This window comes from Theobroma cacao, chromosome 9, assembly GCF_000208745.1.
Source record: "Theobroma cacao cultivar B97-61/B2 chromosome 9, Criollo_cocoa_genome_V2, whole genome shotgun sequence".
Taxonomy (NCBI): Eukaryota; Viridiplantae; Streptophyta; class Magnoliopsida; order Malvales; family Malvaceae; genus Theobroma; species Theobroma cacao.
Genome location: NC_030858.1, coordinates 31,521,404 through 31,544,584, shown reverse-complemented (window position 1 = coordinate 31,544,584; position 23,181 = coordinate 31,521,404). Strand labels below are relative to the sequence as shown.

At 35.3% G+C, this 23,181-nt stretch overlaps 6 protein-coding genes across 11 annotated transcripts; 2 read left to right on the top strand and 4 right to left on the bottom strand.

The window, feature by feature from the left end:
* Nucleotides 272–4,373, top strand: LOC18590045 (transcription factor GAMYB). 2 transcript variants are annotated; one of them, XR_001929521.1, is made up of 5 exons: nucleotides 273–631; nucleotides 1,168–1,507; nucleotides 2,687–3,659; nucleotides 3,744–4,010; nucleotides 4,116–4,373. XR_001929521.1 is itself a non-coding variant. In XM_018127727.1 (4 exons), exons 2-4 carry the CDS (start codon nucleotides 1,181–1,183, stop codon nucleotides 3,908–3,910), a joined length of 1,467 nt encoding a protein of 488 aa, XP_017983216.1. In that variant the 5' UTR covers nucleotides 272–631; nucleotides 1,170–1,180; the 3' UTR covers nucleotides 3,911–4,373. The 2 variants fall into 2 exon arrangements, 1 of the variants encoding a protein (XP_017983216.1); XM_018127727.1 differs by having other exon boundaries at nucleotides 272–631; nucleotides 1,170–1,507; nucleotides 3,744–4,373.
* On the bottom strand, nucleotides 4,434–8,060 carry LOC18590043 (proteasome subunit alpha type-3). The gene is made up of 9 exons (XM_007015320.2): nucleotides 7,890–8,060; nucleotides 7,746–7,785; nucleotides 7,561–7,644; nucleotides 7,360–7,433; nucleotides 7,089–7,260; nucleotides 6,906–6,952; nucleotides 6,166–6,231; nucleotides 5,599–5,689; nucleotides 4,434–4,834 (listed from the first exon to the last, which is right to left on the bottom strand). Exons 1-9 carry the CDS (start codon nucleotides 7,991–7,993, stop codon nucleotides 4,763–4,765), a joined length of 750 nt encoding a protein of 249 aa, XP_007015382.1. The 5' UTR covers nucleotides 7,994–8,060; the 3' UTR covers nucleotides 4,434–4,762.
* Nucleotides 8,182–10,546, top strand: LOC18590042 (10 kDa chaperonin). The gene is made up of 3 exons (XM_007015318.2): nucleotides 8,182–8,480; nucleotides 8,568–8,707; nucleotides 10,261–10,546. The coding sequence occupies exons 1-3, from the start codon at nucleotides 8,376–8,378 to the stop codon at nucleotides 10,307–10,309; spliced, it is 294 nt and encodes a 97-aa protein (XP_007015380.2). The 5' UTR covers nucleotides 8,182–8,375; the 3' UTR covers nucleotides 10,310–10,546.
* LOC18590041 lies at nucleotides 10,918–14,897 on the bottom strand. Its single transcript, XM_007015316.2, has 6 exons — nucleotides 14,668–14,897; nucleotides 13,848–13,901; nucleotides 13,650–13,722; nucleotides 13,405–13,445; nucleotides 11,228–11,287; nucleotides 10,918–11,122 (listed from the first exon to the last, which is right to left on the bottom strand). The coding sequence occupies exons 1-6, from the start codon at nucleotides 14,731–14,733 to the stop codon at nucleotides 11,072–11,074; spliced, it is 345 nt and encodes a 114-aa protein (XP_007015378.2). The 5' UTR covers nucleotides 14,734–14,897; the 3' UTR covers nucleotides 10,918–11,071.
* Nucleotides 15,603–17,787, bottom strand: LOC108663440. 3 transcript variants are annotated; one of them, XM_018127268.1, is made up of 4 exons: nucleotides 17,531–17,787; nucleotides 16,599–16,669; nucleotides 16,401–16,490; nucleotides 15,603–16,318 (listed from the first exon to the last, which is right to left on the bottom strand). In XM_018127268.1, exons 1-4 carry the CDS (start codon nucleotides 17,625–17,627, stop codon nucleotides 16,049–16,051), a joined length of 528 nt encoding a protein of 175 aa, XP_017982757.1. In that variant the 5' UTR covers nucleotides 17,628–17,787; the 3' UTR covers nucleotides 15,603–16,048. The 3 variants fall into 3 exon arrangements, with proteins under 3 accessions (XP_017982757.1, XP_017982758.1, XP_017982756.1); XM_018127269.1 differs by having other exon boundaries at nucleotides 16,404–16,490; nucleotides 17,531–17,784; XM_018127267.1 differs by having other exon boundaries at nucleotides 16,404–16,669.
* LOC18590040 (uncharacterized protein YtfP) lies at nucleotides 17,556–23,130 on the bottom strand. Of its 3 annotated transcripts, XM_018127265.1 has the most exons (17): nucleotides 22,678–23,130; nucleotides 22,456–22,584; nucleotides 22,289–22,348; nucleotides 21,977–22,090; nucleotides 21,802–21,889; nucleotides 21,218–21,363; nucleotides 21,036–21,137; nucleotides 20,380–20,451; nucleotides 20,205–20,304; nucleotides 20,049–20,131; nucleotides 19,524–19,601; nucleotides 19,338–19,436; nucleotides 19,197–19,247; nucleotides 19,048–19,104; nucleotides 18,757–18,821; nucleotides 18,398–18,500; nucleotides 17,556–17,636 (listed from the first exon to the last, which is right to left on the bottom strand). In XM_018127265.1, exons 1-16 carry the CDS (start codon nucleotides 22,825–22,827, stop codon nucleotides 18,434–18,436), a joined length of 1,461 nt encoding a protein of 486 aa, XP_017982754.1. In that variant the 5' UTR covers nucleotides 22,828–23,130; the 3' UTR covers nucleotides 17,556–17,636; nucleotides 18,398–18,433. The 3 variants fall into 3 exon arrangements, with proteins under 3 accessions (XP_017982754.1, XP_017982753.1, XP_017982755.1); XM_018127264.1 differs by lacking the exon at nucleotides 17,556–17,636 and having other exon boundaries at nucleotides 18,179–18,500; XM_018127266.1 differs by lacking the exon at nucleotides 17,556–17,636 and having other exon boundaries at nucleotides 18,179–18,500; nucleotides 18,780–18,821.

Sequence of the window (23,181 nt, the reverse complement as noted above, 5' to 3'; positions counted from 1 at the left end):
TAAAAAAAAGAAAAAAATATACATCCATATACTAACATATATATCTTATATGATTTCAAACAAAAAAGTCTGCTAATTATATGTTTGTGGATGTTTGTAGTAAAAAAGGAAGAACAAAGAGAAGGTGTTGTTCTAAATATAGAAAAATTAAGGGTAAAAATAAAATAAAAGGAAAGAGGTACTCATTCGTACTTGGGATATTTTTTCGACTGAAACTAGAAAGTAAAAAAAAGAAAAAGAAAAAAAATTCACAAAGCAGAGAGGTGAGCAGAGCTGGTCCTTTTCTCCTCTTCTCTCTCCTATTTTCCCTCTCCTCGTGCCATCTCTACTTTCCTTTCTACTTTAGGTTTCTCACTTTTTTAAAAAAAAAAATAAAATAAAAAAATATAAAAATCCAAAGCTTCTTCACTCTTAAATCCAATTGAATCAGCTCTCACTCTCCTTTAAATTCCAAAGAAAATGTGGCTTTCTGGAGTTGATTTATTCATAATTTCCCATTCCCATATCTAATTTCTGTTTCTCTTTTCTTCTCTTTATTCTTCTTTCTTTTGCTTTTGGTTCTGGACATCGGTGATAAGCATTTAGGGTTTGGAAGAGCTTTGCGAATTCCACTACTATTCAACTCATTCAGGTAAGAACAGTTTTAATATATATAAATTCTTTTCGACTAATTTCCTTTTTTTTTAAATTCTTTTCCCATCTTTCCGGTAGCTATATTTTGATTAATGTGGTGCTCATTTTGTAGTTTTTTTTTCCTTTGTTTTGCTAAAATAAGTCGTAGGAAATGGAAATAATAAGCTGAGTTTATACATAGAAATGATTCCCTAATTTCTTTTATTTCAAAGAAAATCATTAAGAGTGGACAACGGAAAATGTAATTTTTGGAATACATTGTCAGTTAAGTTGTTATGATCAAATTTTTGAAGAATTAAAATCCTTCCAGTATGCTCGGCTTACCGTAAAAAAAATAAAATAAACATGATCGAGATCATGCTACATTAATAGAGTAGGTTTTAGTGCTGCTAAAGGTCACAATATAAATGGTCAGAACGAATAGAAAGGATCTTGTTTTTCTGTTAAAATGGATAAATTTGAGTATTGCCCTAGGTATCATGTTGGTAGTGCTAAAGAAATCTTTGCATTTTGGTTCTTGTAATATCAAAATAGAGGCAACAGAATAATGCGGAAAGGTCACTCTGACTTATCATCAGTTGAAGAAGGTAGTAGGAGAGGCAGCATGAGAGAAAGCTGTCATTTAAAGAAAGGACCTTGGACTTCAGCAGAAGATGCGATTCTAGTGGACTATGTAAAGAAACATGGTGAGGGCAATTGGAATGCTGTCCAGAAAAACTCGGGACTTTCCCGATGTGGGAAAAGCTGTCGCTTGCGTTGGGCAAACCACCTAAGACCGGATTTGAAGAAGGGCGTGTTCACTCCAGAGGAAGAGCGCCGTATAATTGAGCTACATGCTAAGTTGGGAAACAAATGGGCACGAATGGCTGCAGAGGTTTGTAATGCTTTTGACAATTTCAATTTGACAGTATACTGCTTTCAATTATCAAAGTAGGTTGTGGCATACAGTATTTGCACTATATCATCAAAAAATATATGCAATCTCTAACATGAATTTTATATTTGGAATTGATCTTTCTCCCCTTTCATGAAATGTTCTTTCGCCCCAAAGTGGACAATACCTCATAGCCGGGCACAGTCCAACAATCCTTGCATCAACAGTTCTAATTGATGCTTGGGAATGGTCAGTTTTTGAGATGTGTGAATCATTTGCTACCTTATTACTGTGTTTCTTCATGTTCATTAATCTATTCTGTTCTTTTCAAAAAAATTAATCTATTTTGTTAGTAGGTTGCTCAAAATTTATGTCTTATGTCTCAGGTCACGATTGTTATTATTTCATCCAAGGAGTGATCTAAATAACATCATAACCATTTAGCATTCTTGCATGAGGTGTCTATATATGGGACTTATTGATGCATGGTTTACCACCCACACAATAGGGTTTTGTAGATCCACAATAAACTTGCTCACTAACTACTTCCTGTATGTTCTGATAAATACTGGTTAGCTGAATGAGTATCCAGTTCCTTTGGCTCAGCCCGCTCCAAGGATTGCATACTCTGATGGTCATGCTACTGTACCTTTGTTGCACAAGAAATTTTATTCGTTCTTGTTAAGAAAAGAAAACGGAAAATTAATATCATAATTATTGAAAAAATGTAAAGAAGCACCAATATATGTACCAGTTAAAAAAAAAAGCACCCAGTATATATGTTTTTAAATTATGATACTATATATTAGTGAGTAAAAATAGTGAATATTATATATATATATATATATATCTCTAAGATTTTGTTTTTGCAAAATATTTAGAAAGAATCCTTGCATGGAATAGATGCTTAGCTATACATATCTGCTTATTTACGTGTATCTGCCCAATATTTTATTTTTAGTTTTAGTTAATATGCTTTTCTTGTCCTCCTGAAGCGAGCTCTTTGCCTATGCATTTTCTGTGTATTGGCATAAATGCTCAGCCATTTAGCCTCAAATGCTAGTCTTTCTCTAATAGTAAATTTTTCTTGAAACAAATCATCCTTTTCACATGCTATATTCTTTTTCTTATTATTTGATTCACTTTTAGAATAATTTAAATCCCTTTCTTTTTCTCTAGTTGCCTGGACGTACCGATAATGAGATAAAGAACTACTGGAATACAAGAATTAAGAGACTGCAACGTGCTGGCTTGCCAATTTACCCTCCTGACGTGTGCTTGCAAGTGAATAGAAGTCAAGAAGAGAGTCATAATGCAGCTTCACTGCCAAATGGGGACTCATATGCTTCCAATCTCTTGCAGTCAGATGCATTTGAGATTCCACGTGTGGAATTTGAGAATTTAGAACTCAACCAAGGATGTTTGTCTTATTCACCAATGCTTCACGACATTCCTGCAAACACTATGCTTAAACGAGTTGGTTCATCCTATGGTTATGGCCTTATGTTTCCAATAGCACATCCTACTAAGCGTCTTAGGGAAAGTGTAAGCAATTATTTCTCAATGCCCAATCAATTGACAGAAAATGCTTACAAGAAAAGATTTGATGGGCCCCTCATGATTTCTTCTCCATATGATTCCAATCTCAGTACCAATGACCAGGCATCATTTGGTATTCCTCCCGGCAGTGATGCCCCTTTAAATAGCAATTTCTCTCCTTCTGAGCCCATGTCTGGGCCTATCAAGTTGGAGCTCCCTTCATACCAATATTCAGATACTCAAGAAGATAGCTGGGTCAACCCTGCCTACCCACTACCTTTAGTTGAGTCTGTTGATAATCTGATCCAGTCCCCCTCGATAGAGCAGGCTAAGTCAGATTATTTTACACCACAAAATAGTGGTCTCTTGGAAGCAGTACTTCACGAGTCACAGAAACTTAAAAGCTCAAAGGATGACTCATGTCAGCAGTCGTCTTCTACTTCTGTGCTTGATGATGTTGCCAATTTCTCCCTAAACCATTGTGAGATAGAATTTGAAGCACATTGCGACCCAAATTCTCCTTTAGCTCATTCTGCTGCATCAGTTTTTAGTGAGTTCACTCCTGTTAGTGGAAGTTCATCAGATGAACCACAATTTATTGAGAGCATTCTGGGTGAGGATATTTTGCACCCAATGAATTGTGGCATGAACTAATATTTATATTTATATTGATAAAATTTTTTCATGCTTCATGCAGGATGCAATGCCAAGAACAAAACTCCGAGTCAGATGGCTGTTGCCAGGCTAGATGATTTTATCGGACCAGGTCAGTTTGGTCATAACAATGGGTGTGTGAGGGATAAACCCAGTATGACAGATGCTATAGCGGCACTTCTTGGTGAAGATCCTTATTGTGGCTACTAGCAAACTCTTATTGTTTATGAGATGCTTGTATGTTCATCAACCTTATTGGAACTTGAATTGCCAGTATAATCTTTCATCTTGTGGGCAGTGGAAGTTTTCTGTAAGTTTTTGTAATTTTCTGAACTATTTGGAGGATAAGTTTTATGGAACAACAATTTTCGGAAGTCATTTAACTTTTGCTTTCTTGTGCTGACACTTGAAGCAGATGAGAGCACTAGCACTCAGAAGTCAGAACTATTGGCTGATGTTCAATGAACGACTAATTCCGATTTGCTTATTTCATTTAACACGACAACCGTTTGCCAGAGATCATGCCATGTTGGTAGGGAATTAAATAGCAAACATTCTGCATTCATGTGGATGATAAAACGTCATATGTACTATAAGTGGCAGTGTGGCACCTTAATGACTAGTAAATCACTCAAATGAACATGAGTATTTTGATCTGCCTCAATTTTCTGCACACAACTGTCAAATGCATGGCTGATTTAGTTAAGTATCATAGAAATATATATGAAAAAAAAAATCATTAAGCTGCAAATATATTGCTTCAATGTATACACACAGCAGACAACAGAAAGATGTTTCTCAACCTTTATCGCAAAATGCCACTGACGAACACTATGTTGATGTCTTAAAGAAGCCTAAAAAAGTACAGTTAAAAAGCCGAGTTAACAGTTTTTGGAATCCACAGTCCCGTCCAAACGTCAGCTGTTCTTATATGATATGATATTTGGAACGGCCTCGTTTAATCAGCAAATGACTTCATAAATAAAACCAGAAGGTCCATAACAACGGGAATTTTGGGAAGATCTCAATATGATAACAAGGGGATTCCGGCTCCAATAATATTTAATCAGCATCCATTTCTTCTAATGCAACCCTAGCTGCAACCTTGGCTTCCTCTAAAAGGTCATCAGGCACCTGAAATTACATGAAAGTGAGAAAATACTCAGATGGAAGTAGATATGATAAAAAAACCTATCAAGGTCTTACAACAGATTATTGCAAATGAAAAACTGAATTCTACTGAAACAGAAAGATGTTACTCAATTTTCTATCTGATTTCAAATATGGATTCCAATTCACTATCAACAGCTGACAAATTCCATAGAGATCATTCAACCAAAAATTCAGATTCCATCACACGAAAAAGGCATGAGGGAAATCAAATTATGATTGAGATATGAAAGAGGATAAGCTCAGGGCACTGACATTATTTATTTCTATCAACATAGTACAATGGCACAGAGTATTACTTTACATGTTGGCTTATTAGTTTATCTCTCTGGCTAGAAAATGAGAGAACAAGGTGGGGCAGGGCCAAACATGATGCTTGCATGGACAGCTTGCCTATGAACTGATTAGAATTAAAAGCATTCGCAAGAAGATGAAGCTAGCACCAACGGAGGAAAAATGAGAGAAATATTTATTGTGGTTTTTGACATGTGAGACAAAGGGTTATAAATGCTCATGTACGAAGATGTTACTAAATACAAGACGCTCATCTCAAACCAAAAAGAACATGGGTGAAAACCATCAAGAAAACTTTATTCCAAGACCAGGGTGATCTCACTCAAGATAAAGTCTTGAATAAAGTACAATGGCATAATTCAAATCATAGAGCTGACCTCATGTAGGAAGAAAGCAGAAAGTAATGCATATCCAAAAATGGTGTGAGAAATTACCTTTTGATGCTGTTGCTTTGACTCATCACAGACCCAGCTCATCTCCAGTTCAAAGGCCTTGTCCTTTGCTTCATCATGTACCTTGTAGATGCTGCTTAACAATAACTCACATGATGAAATCTTGTACTTGCATTCTCAGAGAAGGGACAATAATATCATGCATTCACGTGCACAAATTTATGATATTGAGAATATGGTTAAATGCATAACCAATTTTCCTAAGTATTGGTAATTGGTTATTTCCCAGCTGACTATTTAGCCTGCATTCTGTTAGTTGAATGTTTATGCACAATTACCATGGTTGTCATTGTGCTACACTAGTCATTTCAAAAAATATATATATAAAGGGAGAAAAAAGAAATCAAACATGTTGCCTAGATTCCACTAATACCAACGTTGCAAAAACAACAAAGGAATTTATATTAAAAGAATGATATAGGCAATAATCTTACAGAGGAAAAAAAAGGATACCAGAAAAGAAAAACATAATTTCAGAACCACAATAAATGTAGCAGATTCCAAAATACATTACAAGTTACAGCAAGAAATTAAGATAGGCAAACTCACATTTTGGCTACTTCAATAACCCCTTCCCTGCATGTCATTTCTGACAGCTTCAACTTTTCAATTTCCCTGTCCACATAGACCATTCAACCATAACCTTATTAGTTGTTTAATATTAGTAAACTGTGGGATGAATGCAGAGAGGAAGAGATGTAAACCAAAGATTACTACACAGGTTGAGATCATAATAAAGCTTTCAGCTTCCTTAGATATTTCAGAGGACATAGCTCTTAACTGAACAGAATGGAGAAATGAATTCATGTAGCCAGGCTAAGTTGAGCTGAGTAGTCATCAACAAATGACAAGTACTGAAACAACACGTGGAGGATGCATAGTTTCATTGTCTTACTTACTTCCACTTCACTTTTTCATCCTTTCTTTTCCTTTTCCCTTTTCTTTTATATTTTCAAATGCAAGTTTGGGAATAAGGCTAGCATGGACTCAATTCAGAAAAACTTTTTGACCACTTGAGAGGATGCCAAAAATCTCTTACACGTTAGGTTCCAGAAGAGAGAAAATATAAACAAAAAAAAAAAACCACCAAGAGGCATTTCAATTGGACATAAAAGCATGAAAGTATTACATTAGCTTTCAATAGTTGACACTTGACAAAGCAAAAAAAAAATGTGCACAATATATAATGCTCCAATCATCTAAATTTAACTAGCTAGCATGACTAGATGATTTTATCAAATGTCTTCCTGCAATTGTCATATGTTAAAAGAAATAGCTTCATAACTTACGTTTTGGCAGCTTGCTTTCCTTTCCCAATTGCAGCACCAAAATATCTCTACATAAATTTTAACATGCACCCGGTAAACATGAAGAAATCTATCATTACATTATTGGGAAATAAAAATATGCCAATAGACCTAGGAAGAACATAGACAGAAAATTGAAGCTCTAATTGGGAGCAATCAACTTACATAGGAGATACCAGATGGTTCAACCATATATAATTGGGGCCCATCTCTATCATAACCTCCAAGTATTACCCCACACCCAAAGGGCCTGAGCCACCAGTAGAGAGTGCATAGATGTACATAACTTGCGACACGCGCAGCAAGTTCCTTGACAGGAATGGATTCACCATAAACACTGCGCCACCACCAACAATGCAACTTATAATTAGATGGACATATAACTATATATAATTGAAGCTGAAATTCTGGGTTGCAAGTAAAGAAAAAGATAAACCTTTCATAATTATTAGCTTCAGATTTAGCACGTGCCACAATTTGTCTACCGTCAGCAGCTAATCCTGCCACTGCCTGAATTATAGAATTCAATATCAGAGAGATAGAAAGAGAGAGAAGAATCCAAATGTAGCACTGCAAAATGTGGCTAAATAGGAAATGAATTAAAATAACAGAAAAAACTAAAATGGGGATACCATACCATGCCGGAATGACGATGAACGGAGTGGATTCTTCGATTGGAACCAGGTAACATCATCTTCGATGCTATCAGCTTCTCCACTCCCTAAAATAATAACATCCATTATCAGTTTGCACTTAAATAATTGCTTCTTTTTTTTTTTTTCAAAATAAGCAATGGTAGATAAGAAGAAGCAAAAGCATCACCATAACGATCCCATCTTTGCATTTTATTCCAATTACAGTTCTGCAGAAAAAAAAAGAAAAAAAAATTAAGAATTTGGACAGCCTAGAAATGGGAAAGAAGTATATGGATATTATAGTTATTATGAAAAGAGAAGAGGAACGGACCCACTGTTATCGACGGCTTTGGCGGCGTACTCGATCTGAAAAACGCGGCCGTCGGGTGAGAAAGTGGTGACTGATAGATCGTAACCTGTTCCGATGCTGCTCATCTTTCTTCTCTGCTTTTTTCTACTTTGCTCTTCTTCCCCTCTAAACGTCGATGTAATTTTTGTTGAGTTTCTTTCCTCTCAAGACTTCAAGCCAATGGGCCTATTGGGCATTTCAACATCAAGTAAGTTGTGGTCTCGGGTTGGGCTCAAACCTTTCCCGTTGCCCGCTGAAGAAAATAGAAGGCTTTTGCTTGAGACAAAAAGGACAGAACAGAACACAAGGCCGAGCAGAGTATTTGACAAGTTAAGGGGCACTTTCGTAATTCAGTAGAACCATAAATCCATCTTAAACCCTACTTGTTTCCGTTCCATCAGAGAAATAAGCTTCTAGTACTTCATATTTGTTTCTATCTTTCGGAAAAAAATTTTCTCTTGAAGGAAAATGGCAAAGCGTTTGATCCCATCATTCAATCGCATTTTGATTGAGAAAATAATCCCTCCTTCTAAAACCAACTCGGGAATCTTGCTTCCTGAGAAGACCCCCAAGGTTATAATCTTTCATTTTACCGAGCTTTGATTTTGTTTTCATTTTTCTTGTAATTTTGTTTTTATTGTTCTTTTGGAATTGTTTCAGTTGAACTCCGGAAAAGTGGTAGCAGTGGGACCCGGAGCACGGGACAGAGATGGGAAACATATTCCGGTCAATCTAAAGGAAGGAGATACAGTTCTTTTGCCTGAATATGGAGGCACTGAAGTCAAGCTTGGTGAAAAAGAGTTAGTTCTTTTTACTTCTCTTTCCATTTGTTTCCTCACAGTTATTAGATTTGTACTTTTGTTTCACTTCAAATAAGTTTTTCTTTATGTTCCCCTTCAACCTTGTTAATTACTATCATTTTGGCTGTTTTGTTGTGTGTAAATATGTTTTGTCTAAACTAAACTTCTGTTTGGCTGTTTCTTTTCATTTATTAAAAGTTTTAACTTTCATGGACAGCAAATGTAGTCACCCGATGATTCTGTGTGATGCTAATAGAATCATTTATACATTAGTTCTTTGTGGTATGTTTCTATTAGGTTGATTTTGTATACTGTTGCACGTTTTAAGGTACATTTGGCAGAATGAAAGTTAGCTTAGCCTGGAATATATATAGAATGTTATTCAAGTGGGACTAGGGAATTGTTTAATTTGCATTACCTCATTATTGACTTTGCATTGTTACCGTTGTAAAGTTGCAATCCTTTAACTTAGGCTTTCATAGTTTACATCTTCAGTTATGCGCATACTGCAATGCCAAAGCTTTTTCTACTTTAGGTGTAAATGGCTTTATTTATATTCCTATCCTTGTTCACTCACCTGCTTAGGAAATGGTTTTGCATTACATTACTGAAGGTGATGGATCTACATAAAAAGTTTAAATGGTTGGTATATTTCGTGGTGCATATGGATAGAATGAAAGGAAGCTTCATAGGGGCAAAAAGGCAAGATATAGGTTTTTTGATTTTTGGATGTTTGGAATTCTCGAAATAGGCAAATTTTATAGCATTGTAATTTTTTATTTTATATATTTGAATTATTGGAATGGGAGGGAGAATGCTGGACCTGTGGCTATGCCGCTCCTAGGGGTCAAAGAAAAACAAAATCTTGATCAAGTGTCAGTTTTTACTGAAGTCCTTTAGAAGTTTGTTATCATGCTTGAAACTCATAATTCCTCTAGGATAGTCAAGTTGCAGCCTTCCTATCATTTTCTGAGTCCATCAATTGGAAACCCCTGGAGCCAGGTTGGTTAAGAGGATGAAGAAAACAATGTCATTCAGCAGTCTTGGCCCTTGGCATGAGATCAAAAGCATGATCTTAATTTTGTACTATAGTTTACTATCCATGTTCTCGACAATTAGTTATTTATATTGTGGTTTAAAGTGTGAACTAACTTTTTCATTTGTGAATCCCCGTAAAACATCATTAAGTTAGTGCAGCCATTTCTGATACCTGGATGCTGAGTGTGAGTGAGAGCAAAACATAGTTTGTGCTTGCTGTTGACAAAGTTGGTTTAACAATGAAGAGAATCAGATTTCAATTAATAAAAGTAATGGGCAGATATCCATTTAGAAATATCTATGTTTGTATCATCATTTGCCCTTACAATACTAACATGCTGCATGGCAAGATATTAGGTTTCCACAATGGCACAAACATGCCTATGTTGTATGTTACCAATCTGAAGTAGGTCTTTTAGATTGTACAACTAGATGTTTAAATTCTACATTCATCTACCCTTTATTGGCATTAGTCCTTTTCAGTGTTAACATACTTTCTTAACCTACTGTTTCAGGTATCACCTATACAGAGATGACGATATCTTGGGAACACTTCATGACTGATTTTTAACAATGCCCTTTTCATTACTTTGGAGACTTGGGTTCTCATCAAATATGTAGCTGTTCTTGAAGGAACAAGTGTTTGTATTAAGACTTTATCGTGACTCTATCAGAATTTTTATGCAAGTTAGACTTTTTATTGTTTGACCTTGTTTTGGTTAAGTAATGTTTTCGAGAATCAATTTACTCATGATGGAAAATGTTGCTAAAACCTTCCACCAATAATAAATCTCTTTTATATTTCTGGGTTATAATTTTTAAAAGTTTTTTGTCTTGAAAGTTACCCATACACATACCTGTATAGAGAGTACGAGGAAATACTCGTGAAAATAAAGACAGCAAGAGAATTGACTGTCCAAAAGGATGAACAGTTTCAATCAGATAAATGTAAAGAGGGAGAAATGGGTGATGCGTGAGCTTACATAGGGGATGACTAAATATGGTAGGAAAACCCAAGAAGAAGCTCTTCTTCCTTACTTTTGTCGTTGTAGAGGCGCCAATGGGACAAGCTGGGTTTAAAGGTGAAGTCTCCTAGGCTAAACTTGAACGTCTTGGGTCTCTCGTGAATGTAGGTTCCATAGATTGGGAATGACTCAAATTTTATCAACACATTTAACAAAGCACAACAATAATGATTTATTCATAAGCTTCTCCCAAAATAGATTCTTCAACGACTCCATGAACAAGATAAAAATAAAAAATAAAAAACCTTAAAATAAAGTATACAACAGGTAGTAGCTACACAGGGACTTTTCTTCAGCAGTTTCATGAGTTTAGGAACTTCTGCGCAGCATCAAAACTCAACCCCTCCAACACCTGCAAATGATTGAAGTTTTGCAATTTCATTCAATCAAATACCCTGAAATTGGAAAGTGATTGAAATGATAATCAATGGTTCTGAGACAACTAAAATATGCTTACAAGTTTCTTGTGAACGTGTTGGAAAGCTTTGCAAAATTTGTCTGCCTCTGCTGCACCCACCTATTTCAGTCCAAAAGTAGCCATTATTAACATTTACAAAAAAATTTGAACACAAAGATTGTCATGAAATATTAAATATAGGCATCCTATCAACAACTAAAAGAAAACTGATGATGAAACCAGTAATTTACAATCAACAACTCAAACTAATCATCTCCTTTTATAAGAACTTCAACAACAAAAAGAAGTGACACCATGTGGACTTGCGGAAGAGGTCCATAATTTACATAATCTCCTTTTGGTTGATTTTGACATGTAATCACAACACATATAACTGCTGGCTACTGCAGCGACTGTGTTTGATTCATTTTTTCATGGAAAAGACTGAAATTTTATCTTACTAAAAAGGTGCTTTCCACCGTTAGTAATTGTTGAAGCTCAAAAATTTTATGAACACGAGGCATTCTATCTTTATCATCACAAAGAGTTTCGGGAATTCCCAACTATAACTACCAGAAAAGTTCTGTCAAAGATGGCATTACGGAAAGAAAAAAAAAAAGGCCAAAGAGGAGCAAAAGAGGTGCTGTCACAATAATGGTTGAAAGAATTCAAAGGCCCCTAAAGAATTCCATTATTGTTATTGCAAAAGCCATCTTAAGATGGCTACAGTAATACATGAAACATCAGGCAGGAACAGGTGCACGACTCATTTAATTATTAGATATTATGCCACTAATCTTGGCCATGGATGGGGAGTAGAAAGCATATTATAGAGGGGGGATTACAAATTGGGACAATGGAAGACAATAATTACTACTTGCTACCATGAGATTTAATATTTACGAAGAAAGAAATGATAACATATTAAATTATCAAGGAAAGTAAATTAACCATTTTACCCTTATTTTGGTTTTAGCTTCAAGAGAGAGAGAAACGGGGAGAGAGAGAGACCAGTTAAAGGAAACTACCAGCAATGGTGGCACCATCAATAGTAATCATAGCAAAAGATTGTGGGTGGCCAGATGGGCCTGCTAAGTCATGGCTGGGTTTGGCCACAGAAGGACGGATCCAGCTAGGCTATTGCCAGATCTGGCCACAAGAAGCCAGATCCAGCATACCGGCCACAGCAAGCCAGAACCGGCAAGGCCATGGCCGGATGAGCTGGATCCAGCTAGGTCTTGGCCAGATTCGGCCTTAAGAGGCCATTTTGGCTGTCAACAGTGACCACCATTATCCTAGCTATAGCCGGCAGCTTCACCTTCACCTATTCTCTCTCTTCCACTCTTTCTCTCCTAAAACCCAAAAAATTGACATAAGGTTGAAATTACTAATTCAGGTTTCCTATAATGATCAAAATCCTCATTCCTCTTTAATAACTCCCTCATGGTAGTTAACTGTAAAATTTTCTTTCCATTACCCCAAATTGTAAATATTCTTTCAGTTGCTGGTTACTATTGTAAGCTCAACCTTCTCCCATCAATGGCCAAGATTAGAGCCAAAATATTTAACGGTTGCAAATGATTCGCGCACTTGTTGCGCACCTAATGTTTCAAGCACAATAGTCACCACCGACTACAACTGCTTATCGTCAATTTCACAAGCTTCATTGAAGTTTCAGGGAACTATACATAAAATTTGAGACTGTGGGAAGCCTTCAAGGAGCTATGCATAAGCATTAGAGACCTGGGGAAGACCACTAAGTCCAAAGAAAATTAGATAGCATGACACATCTACAGTACTTATCAATCTTGTCTTTTAGTTATATTTTGGTAACTACATTTCCATGTTCCTCTTTGTTCCTGAACACTGAAACCATGTTGGCTAACCACTTCCTTTTAATGATTTTCTGTAAGTACAATAAGTAAAAGGTATGTCTTCAGCAGAAGAAAATATATTTTATAGTTCAACAAATAGTAAGTTATTCTAACAGAGTAACTTTTAGATCATATATCACAACAAGTGTGCCCATTCAGAAGAGAAAAAATTCAACAAAACCACAGCAATTTGGAATCTTGCTAACATTTAGGCTTTGTTTGGTTTGATGCTTTTGTTTTTTTTGAAAATAGATTTAAAAAAAAAAAAAAAGAAAGACAAAGAGCCAAGGCAACAGGCAAAAAGCAATAACATCAATCAAACTGAGCCTTAATTTCCTTGAGGTCAGCAAACTTTAACCATACCTTCCTCTCAGCTGCCAACTTTAGCTTCTGCCAGAATTTATCTGTCAAAACATATACATGCAAGTACATTAAATAAAAGTTCCAAGACTCTACTTTTCAAAGATAAAAGGACTCAATTAATGACGGATCAAGACTTTCATCCAAACAAATTCACAATAGAAACATTTAACTATTCTCTTTAGCATGGAAATGTATGAATGTAAACAAGGAGATAATTTTATTCCATGGACAGTGCGATAAATTACCATGAAGATCAATTTCTTGATTCTCCATTTCCTTTCTTTCACCATCATTCCATGCATCTTGCCAATCCTTAAGCTGTCAAGCAAATTACAAACATTACAAGCCAGCATATACTAGATACAGTTCAACAGAGAATAATGCAAACATTGATTGATTATAGAAAAAGAAGTAGGTGGGAATAAGTCAGTTTCAGGAAATACCGCCTTATTTGATGTTGAGCAAGAAGTTGATTGTCTCAATGAATCTAACTCAGCCTGACATTTTAAAAGTTAATTTCAAATCAACCAGACTGCAGATAGAAGTTCCAACACAATTACCAAATCAATAAATCCTCAATATAAGAACAGATGCAGTCATATCCCTCAATGTTATTGCTTCAATCAACTGCTCTTAGTAATCAAAATCCAAATGTTAGCGGTATACATGGCTTTGATCCTTAAACTAGAATATGCCCATATCAGACATTTTGCAAAATATAACTAAAATCAAGCATTAACCTCAGATCTTTTCCTATTCAAAAATGGAACCATGAAACATTTTAACAACTTAAAAAACATCATTGTAAGATTTCATAGCAACGAAACTGGCACAATAATAATTTTGCTTAAGTCCCATAAAAAACCATAAGCAGCTCTTATAATACACTCTAAAATATAGAAGCATAAAACAGAGAAAGAGCTTTAGCATTATTTCAACACAGAGCATCAATCAAATCGAAGAGAAGTCTAAATGGCTGAAAGAAAAAATTAAAATATACTGAAACATAAAATTTTATCACTAAAAAAGGGATCTTTCAAAAAAAAATTCAACGTGAAACTTAAGAAATTCACAAAACCATAAAATGGGAACTACAGAAAAATAACCCCAGTTCCAGGAAAAAAAAATCAAACTGAAGCAAAATATTGATGCCAATAAGTGAATTAAATCGAAACAATGAAGGGTTAAAGAATAGATAAATAAAAAAAGGCAGTATTAGCATTAAAATATGGTGCATAAATAAGAAAGAGAGAATCTTTTTACGTGGTAGTCACGAGGTCGAACAACGGGGAAGAGATTGAGAAGGCGTCGGAATTCTTGTTCGTCCATTTTGCGGCTGTGTTTGGCACTATAATCCTTAGACTTGTGAGTTTTGTCTCTCGGCTTTTGAGTAATTACAAGTATGATTATTTTTATTTTTATACCCAAATCGGCCCCGAAGAAAAATAGTGATTTTCTTTCTTGGGTTCAATTCAAATGTTATTTTATTTAAAATCTAATGTATTTTATTAATTTAAATGGAAATCAATTTTTATTTTAATTAGAAACATTGAAGCTTGAGCAAGGTCTTTTTTTTTTTTTTTTTTTTTTTTGCTGCGTGGATTTTAAAGGAAGGAAGCTGTGATGGATTTGGTGGTGGGCTGCAAGCTGGACGGATCAGGTGCAATGCATTAGGTTTATTCCGAGCAAAACAAAATTTAAAGTGGCCTTAGTATCACTTTCGTCTGTTTTAAGTTTCGTTTTTCATTTTCTTTGAAAATGGTAACAAAAAGCATGTTTAGTAATATGTTTTTTGTTTTTAATTTTTTCCAAGGTGAAAACATTATTTCCAAAATAATTAGAAATAAGAATTTTTTACTTTTATTATTTTCGGAAACGATGTTTCTATTTTATTACACTTTAATGTTCATATATTTTAGATAGACATATTCCTTGAAAAACCCCTAAATATTTTTTAAAAAATTAAATAAATCGTTATTTTTTTATTCTTTATTTTTTTTATTAATTTGAAATATTCCAATGTTGGAGTATTTTAAGTAGTAGTTGTTTTCATGAAATTTCAAAATCCTTATTGATTCTTTAGTATTCACTATTCAGGTTTGCCACATTATGAGAGACATTTCTTGAAACCTTTTGTATTGTATTGGAATGAAAGTAACCTCTGTACAGTTTTTTGAAACAACCACAAGTCCATGTAATTTCCTTTGAAACATTGCGAGACATTCTTGGAGATGAATCAAACAATGCCATTTGCAACATTTTGAGCCTTTTTATGTGGGCCTAATTCTCTCATGATACATTCTCCTCAGAACAGAGTATAAACATAACAAAAGAGATTTGAGAAATCTCATATGCATAAAATATCCTACACTTGGTTGTGAACAAATTATGCAAACAAATCATGAAACTACCAATCTCTCCCCAAAATCAGTACAACAGGTCGTTCCTAGATTCTCAAGCCGCTATCTAGGCATGCTCTCTGCATACTTGTGGGCTTGAAACAGAAAAGAGCTTTAGTATACAATGATAGAACATATGCCAAATATAGCAATTTGTGGAAGCCCGCGAAAGGGCCATTCTAACAGTGTCTGAGATCCAAAACTGGCATTGTCAAGGGTGAACCTTCTTAGATTAGACGTCTCATTCACCGGCGCTTCCTGCCACCACCACCACCTTTCTTCTTTCCTCGGTTCTTCTTACCACTTCCCTTTTTCTTTTTCCCTTTATTAACCCCATGGCCATCAAAGTCATTGTCTTTAGGAGGGGCCTTCTGAAACAAATGCTTCACATCAAGTACACCATTTTTAAAATGACCTTCACTTGACTTCAGAACCCTGTCCTCGGGCCTCTGCTTGTCTGCTGATCTTTTAGCACCACCACCAAGTTTCCCTCCAAATCGTCCAAGAATCATATTCTAAAGGAAAAAAAAGTTAATGCACCGCGATAGGTTTTGTAACAGCTAAAAGAATTATGGTCAGAAGGCAACAAAAGTATACCACCTCTTTTAGCATTTTCTCTTCTCTTTCCTTTTGCTTCTTCATGACCACCCTAGCTACACTTAATGGTAATCTCTGCTTCTTAGGTGGCTGTGTCCAGGGTCCAGGCAACCCAAAATGAATGTCAAATAAAATTTTGAATGTTAACAACTTTGTAGCCTTCAAAGCTTGCATCTTTGTGCATACAAAAGTTCTTACCTTTCCACCCAAAGAAACCACCTTCCTATTCTCCATCTCTTTCCTCTCCTTCCATGTCATATGCGAGGACCCTAAAACGGCAAAATAAAGAAGACAACAATACCACTATATCACTATATTGCAAATGACAATTCATAATTGGAACAGAGGAAAAACTTAAAATAGAGCTTTGATGATATCACACGTGGGGATATGCACATTTGATCTCAAATTAAATGAGACATACACGTTTCAAGTACAAATATAATTTCCGGGAACCAAGCAGAAACCCTAAAAATGTTAACTATTTCAAAATCTTCCAAGACCTCAAAAAGTTTTTAACCAAAATTTGAGACATTCCCAAACCTAAAACTCTCCAACAAAAAAATTGTTTAGCTACAGGTTTTACATACCCAAAACTACATACTTGGAAGCGTAAAAATTATTTACCATATCATTATTAAGCACAAGAAAGCTTCAACTTAAGAAACAATATATATGTATTTCACCTTTGTTGCATTAAAGTATAAGCACATAGAGTGGCATTTTCATTTTTCTTTCTGAAACCAACACTTTAGAAGCATTGAGAAGCTTTCAACAAAAGCATGTAATTTTAAGGCAGAGCTTTAGAAACAAACTCCACCCAATTCAAGCAAATCTGAGAATTAATAAGAACAGTAATAACAACAATAACTCAAAAATTCCTACAACATAATAATTTAATCATACTATTAATTATACTGTAAAAAGGTGCTAAATCATATTAAAATTAACGAAAGCCCACACTCTGAAATTCTCTTTGGTATAGTCTCGATTTTTTTAAACCACTTTCTCAACAAATTGACAATTGCTTGGATTACTAAACATAAAATCATGAAACTTAAAAACAAACAAAAATTAAGGATTGGAACGGAAAAATTAGAAGGAAACAGAAAAAAGAGGGGACTAAATACCGAGAAACTCAATATCTTTCATAATATTCCTAATGTTCAATCGGTGGTCATCGGCGGCATCCATCTGATTACTCTGCTTTTGCTTCTTCTTCGACATCTTTTAGCACTGAAATAAACACCCAAAAGAACAAAAGATATTTAAGAAGATAAGAATATTAATATATTATGGTTTGGTAATGCTGGGTTCTGAAAGAGAACGACAGTCGGCTTGCGGCTTTTCAGGTTTGGAAGAGAAGACGAAGGAAGTAGAGGCTGGCGACAATTATACACGGGGAGAACGAGTTGGACTTGGGTCTGATAAATTATAATGCAAATAGGCCCATTTAGCAGCACTTGGGCTGAGGGTTTTAATTAATAGCTTTAATCCCAATTTGGTAAAAATCAAAATTAGCTTTAATAGTTTACTACAATTTACCTGGACGGATTCTTATTTATTTTAAAAAACCTTTTTAGTGTATGGTATTTTCAATTTTAATTAAATTTAACTACTAACTTACATGTCCTATTGAATTTGGAATAATTCAAAGATAACAACAAGGCAACCGAACATTTGAAATAATTGATGCATGATTTTCCTACTTAAAAAACAAGATTCAAATTCCCTTAAATTCAAAAAAAAAAAAACAAGTGTTTATTATTATTCTATTATTAAACAAGACTTTGTAATGTGAAAGATCGTATTTAGTATTTAGATAACCTAAGCAAGTTCGCGATAAGGCCTCATGTTATCAAAACTGGAGAGAAGTCTGTCAATTTACAATTGAAATGAGACCTTTCTATTCAAAGATGACATTCTTCCATAATCCACTACATATACATGCATGCATGCACTCCACATCAAGCCAGGAAAGTAGCCATATCTATTACCTAAATTCTCAAATTTTATGGTTCACATGGCTCCCTCTAAATTAGCATTTCCTGCCAGTCTACCGATGCTACTTCCAGCAATGTAACCACCAGACCAAGCACTCTGACATAAGAGAAAGAAAAGACTATGTTAACATATTACTGGAATGAAAATGGAGCAGCCTCTCATCTCTGTCCTCAAGCACCACCATGAGGACATGCCTGGTGAGGCCAGAGTGGCTCCGCAGTCAGCCTCTTATCAAATTAAGTTAGGTGTTTTTATTTTTCAATTTGTTCATATTTCAATTACAACAGTCAACTGCATATTAGGTTCCCTTAAAATACTATGACAATGAACATAATGGCAGGGAAGCATTTACATCTTAGAACATATCTTTCTCACCTGGAAATTGAAACCACCCGTCACCCCATCAACATTTAGTACCTGCAATTAGTTTCAATTTTGAGCAGTGCTGAATGGCATAAAAAATTTACTGACACACGGATTAGTTACATGCATGCATGTAGTAATACTCAATGCTTATTATGCAATCAAAATTAAGGACTTGCTTGAATCTAAAATAAGTAAGAACCACAATTATGCACTATTGGCATGGTTGACTTATTTACAAGTATATCACAATCCATCATCAAAGAATGATAAGAAATACCTCTCCAGCAAAGAATAGATTTGGTTGGATTTTGCTTTCCATTGTATTCAGATGGATCTTCACAAAAGCAAGAACTATGAAGTCATATTTCCAATAGATACAAGGGAAGGAGGGATGGAAGGAGGGAGAGGAAGAGAAAGCGAACAAACCTCTGACAGTGGGACACCTCCAGCAGTGACAAATTCATCCTTAAATTGGCCCTTCATTAAAAGGAGAGATGCATCATCTCAGAAAATAACCAATAAAAATATTGAACAGGAGTTTGACAGGTTTATTAGAGCAAAGATTACCTTCCCTTTCACTTCAAATGTGCAATGCTTTAAAATATGAGCAATCGAAATTAAAGAGTTATTTGAGAGGGAAGCCCACAAGGTATCTCCAACTAAACCCTATGAAAGATGATATCCATAAGTTCAACTGAAAACAACAAATTTTAAAGACAAACTATTAACTTTCAAATTGAAATGTTCACAAACCTCACGGTCCAATATATATTTCCAAAATCTCTTGACAAGTCTTAATTCTGTAGGACATGAATTAAGCACCTTTTGTTTCTGTACAGAGATGTAAATAAATAAGCAATCACCATATACACACACTCTTATGATAGACTACCAAGCCCATACAATCAAAAGTAACATCAGACCACTCAAGAAAAAAGACTGCTAGTAGTTAGACTAGAAAGTTGAGATATCAAATTTAATTTAAGATTTTTAGCCAGTGACTAATATCTATTAAGGAGTGGCATCTAGACACAACCTTTAACTGTACACAAGCTTTTGGGACAAAAATCTCTTATGGTGGATGGTAGATTCTGCTGTTATCCCGATTTTATTTATAGGCAAGCTTCAAATGCTGGCCTACCTGCTTCTATCAAGATACCACGTTGAGTCTTACTTGAACGATTACTCTGACTTCACAATATGATTAAATGTGAAAAGAAATGATTCATAGTTCGAACTGTATGCCTGAAAACCAACAATAAGTAGATCCAGAATTACCGCAAACCTATTTTTCTGTTGACTCAGCAAGGATTTTAGATCTTCTATATGTAAATCAGGTACAAAATCCACAATTAGTTTCCCTGCATCCAAACACTATAAACTTAGGAAGATCAACCATAAATTTTGTATTAAGGGCAGAATGAAATTACTCACCTTTGTAACCTGAACTATACAGATGCCGGGCACCCCAAGCAGATAGCCGAAGAATTGCTGGTCCACTGAGACCCCAGTGTGTGACTAACATGGGGCCAACCTAATATTCCAAAAATAAGAGTTAGCAGTTATACAATACTCAATTGTGAGCATTAATATCATAATATTACAAAACCTGGGTAAGTTGCGGGATGTTCCTTTGCACATTTTCTAATTTCAGCTTCACAATGACTTTTGAAAATGTAACCTGAGAACATAGAGAATGAAAACGAAATAACAGACCAAGCTTTAGAGAAAATATGATAATGGACATCAATTACAAAGACTGTGCTTTTGACTTTTCAAAGACAAAAAGAAATCCAGAATAATAGTAACCTGTGGGAAAACAGGGAATTTAGATACCCATTGCAAGTACTAGTACTATGCCATATAAGATCAACAAATATTTCATGAAAATTGAAGTCATAACCGAATAAATGACAGAAAAGTCCCCAAATAGCATCATGCTTAATATATGATGAGCTTCCTATAAACTCTGCTCCTATCGAGGACAAAATTAATTCCATATTAATTGTAGAATAACATAAGGGCTCTCCTAGCAATCATTGCATTGCAGATTAAGATAACAATTCAATAAGCCTAATTCCCAAATGTAGATATGATCATAAAAGGACAATTTGTACAAGCTGAATAAAAGCTTCTATTTTTGACAGCAAATTGACAGTAAAGAACCACCAAAATGCTATTACTCAAATAAACAAATAACAGAATGTCACTAACTATTTAAAGGTAACATGGTGAGGATATTAAACATCCACGGAGGAATGGTACCCCTGACATGTCTGTCAATTGTGAATCCTCAATCTTAAAAGTGAATAAGCTTGGTACTGGGTCTACAACGGAATGACCAAGCTGAACTGCAAGACTATGACCCTGTGACATGAGCAAAAGCATTTATCAAAAAACTTAAAGGCCCAAGACCACCATGCTAATGCACCAGTCGTCATTCATACCTGCTGGCTACTTCCACTAGCAATCAATACATAATCAGCTTCAACAAGTTCAACAGAGTTGAGGGTACGCTTCTCGACCTTGAGAAGGAATTTCCCACCAGCACTAGCAGAGGCACATGTCACAACTTTCCCAGTTTGTAGAGAAACTGGTCCAAGAAAATATCATTTTAGTATTAACAGGTTATCAAAAACATGCTATAATATCATGGAGGGATTACAACTACACCATTATTTATGCACTTAGTTTTTTTATCTTTCCGATTTAGGCTACAAACAGAAGGCAATATATCTTGCAGCAGAATGAAGACACCTTATAAAGTGTTATGCTCGTCTAGTTATTTATTAATTTAACTCCCTCATAACAGATTTGAGTCCCTGTATCAACAGAGAAAGCTGTAGCTTTTAAGAATTAGTAAGGGTTGCCCAAAAAAGATCATTTAAAAATAGTGATGACATCAAGGATTTTTTTTTTTTTAATGTTTAACAAAGAAACCGTCCCCCATGATCTCTTCAAACTCAGCAAAAGACCAACAAATTAAGAAATAAATTCACTACTGGTACAGTTAATGGCCAAAGAGACATACCTCCCTTATACTTTGCCTCAGATATAAGACAATCAATAACTGAAGAAGAACTATTGGTGACAGGAAACACTCTTCCGTCATCCTCAGTCTGTGACAGACATGCGTAAATTGCAAATGGGAAATAAAGAATATATGGAGAAAGTGGAAAAAAGAAAGACATGCAGCTTTGAAGCACCTTCAATTCCACCCCATGATCGACAAACCAGGACATGGTATCCACAGGGCCATGCATGTTGAAAAAAGATCCTCTCAATTCTTTGTAACCTCTAGGATAATGATCTGCCAAAACCTTTTAAGGGGTTAGTCTCATTATTTATACTCTAGGATAATGATTAGCCACACCTTTTAAGGGATTAATCTCATCATTTGTAAGAGAATACAATAATTTGCCTAACGCATTTCTAAAGCAAATTCCTCCCCCAAAAGAAAATTAAAAAAACAAAGAAAGAAAAATCCTTTGCTTGTTATTATGAAGAAAAAATCTTACTAAATTGTCAGCACAATGGCCATTTGTGACATTGCATCTTCCTCCCCCAGAAATTTTTACCTGCCAACGATGCCAACACTTCAGACACTGAAAATTTGCATTTTAAGACCGACTGGGTATTTTTATTTTAATAACATAGAAATTCAGAACAGGTCAGGTTTAAAAACCTTTGATAAAAGCTTTCCTTTCTCGATGACCAACACATTAAGATTAGGAGCAACATTCTTTGCCCTAATTGCTCCATAAACTCCAGCAGCTCCACCCCCTACTACCACCAACAGCTCCTCCCGACTCGGCTGTCCCATTATCAAAGTTAAAAAGACATTAACAAACCCATAAAACAAGTGTGAATTACGAAAAAAAAGATTCAGCAGAAACGAGTCAGTTACTTTCTGGGGCTTGTCTGTGTGGATGGCAGCTGTGCTACATTTTGCTCTCTTAGGGGTTAAAAGTAGATAACCATAGTTTCTAGTTCTGGTACTTGCGGTTTGTGAAGAGACGCCCAAATGGAGAAAGTAACGCGCCAAACTAAGACTCATGGATTACTACGACGAAGACAAACCTCGTGCTCAGGTTTTTCAGATAGGAAGAAAATTTTGACGCCTTTTCCGCTAAAATATCACCCCTGCATCTCGGCTATCGGTGGTAGTAATAGTTTGACGTGGCATTTTTTTTAACTCATAGCGGTGTCAAAACTACAAGGGAAAAAAGCAGGAGATAAATTTGAGTGAAGAGAGAGGAAGTTGCTACGTTTGTAATAGGAATGGACTGATAAGAAATTCTTCTGGGGATTAGTTGGGAGGTTTTGTTTACAGAGTTGGTTGTTCAGATGTTCTTTAGGAGTCAGATTCGGCTGTGACAAATGGTAAATCTGCTTCAAGTTTTGATCCACA

Excerpts from the sequence above, each read along its gene's own strand:
- LOC18590040 (XM_018127265.1), bottom strand. The coding sequence starts at position 22,827 with ATGAGTCTTAGTTTGGCGCGTTACTTTCTCCATTTGGGCGTCTCTTCA. Across the intron at positions 22,349-22,455 it reads AAGGAAAGCTTTTATCAAAG|GTAAAAATTTCTGGGGGAGG; the intron begins GTTTTTAAACCT and ends CATCGTTGGCAG. Across the intron at positions 19,437-19,523 it reads AATATATATTGGACCGTGAG|GGTTTAGTTGGAGATACCTT; the intron begins GTTTGTGAACAT and ends CATCTTTCATAG.
- LOC18590043 (XM_007015320.2), bottom strand. The coding sequence starts at position 7,993 with ATGAGCAGCATCGGAACAGGTTACGATCTATCAGTCACCACTTTCTCA. Across the intron at positions 7,786-7,889 it reads AAAGCCGTCGATAACAGTGG|AACTGTAATTGGAATAAAAT; the intron begins GTCCGTTCCTCT and ends TTTTTTCTGCAG. Across the intron at positions 7,434-7,560 it reads TTCATCGTCATTCCGGCATG|GCAGTGGCAGGATTAGCTGC; the intron begins GTATGGTATCCC and ends TCTATAATTCAG.
- LOC18590045 (XM_018127727.1), top strand. The coding sequence starts at position 1,181 with ATGCGGAAAGGTCACTCTGACTTATCATCAGTTGAAGAAGGTAGTAGG. Across the intron at positions 1,508-2,686 it reads GGGCACGAATGGCTGCAGAG|TTGCCTGGACGTACCGATAA; the intron begins GTTTGTAATGCT and ends CTTTTTCTCTAG. Across the intron at positions 3,660-3,743 it reads ATTTATTGAGAGCATTCTGG|GATGCAATGCCAAGAACAAA; the intron begins GTGAGGATATTT and ends TGCTTCATGCAG.
- LOC18590041 (XM_007015316.2), bottom strand. The coding sequence starts at position 14,733 with ATGGACGAACAAGAATTCCGACGCCTTCTCAATCTCTTCCCCGTTGTT. Across the intron at positions 13,723-13,847 it reads GCTCAACATCAAATAAGGCG|CTTAAGGATTGGCAAGATGC; the intron begins GTATTTCCTGAA and ends TTTGCTTGACAG. Across the intron at positions 11,123-11,227 it reads AACACGTTCACAAGAAACTT|GTGTTGGAGGGGTTGAGTTT; the intron begins GTAAGCATATTT and ends AATCATTTGCAG.
- LOC108663440 (XM_018127267.1), bottom strand. The coding sequence starts at position 17,627 with ATGTCGAAGAAGAAGCAAAAGCAGAGTAATCAGATGGATGCCGCCGAT. Across the intron at positions 16,670-17,530 it reads GAAAGATATTGAGTTTCTCG|GGTCCTCGCATATGACATGG; the intron begins GTATTTAGTCCC and ends TTGCCGTTTTAG. Across the intron at positions 16,319-16,403 it reads AAGAGAAAATGCTAAAAGAG|AATATGATTCTTGGACGATT; the intron begins GTGGTATACTTT and ends TTTTTCCTTTAG.
- LOC18590042 (XM_007015318.2), top strand. The coding sequence starts at position 8,376 with ATGGCAAAGCGTTTGATCCCATCATTCAATCGCATTTTGATTGAGAAA. Across the intron at positions 8,481-8,567 it reads TTCCTGAGAAGACCCCCAAG|TTGAACTCCGGAAAAGTGGT; the intron begins GTTATAATCTTT and ends GAATTGTTTCAG. Across the intron at positions 8,708-10,260 it reads GTCAAGCTTGGTGAAAAAGA|GTATCACCTATACAGAGATG; the intron begins GTTAGTTCTTTT and ends CTACTGTTTCAG.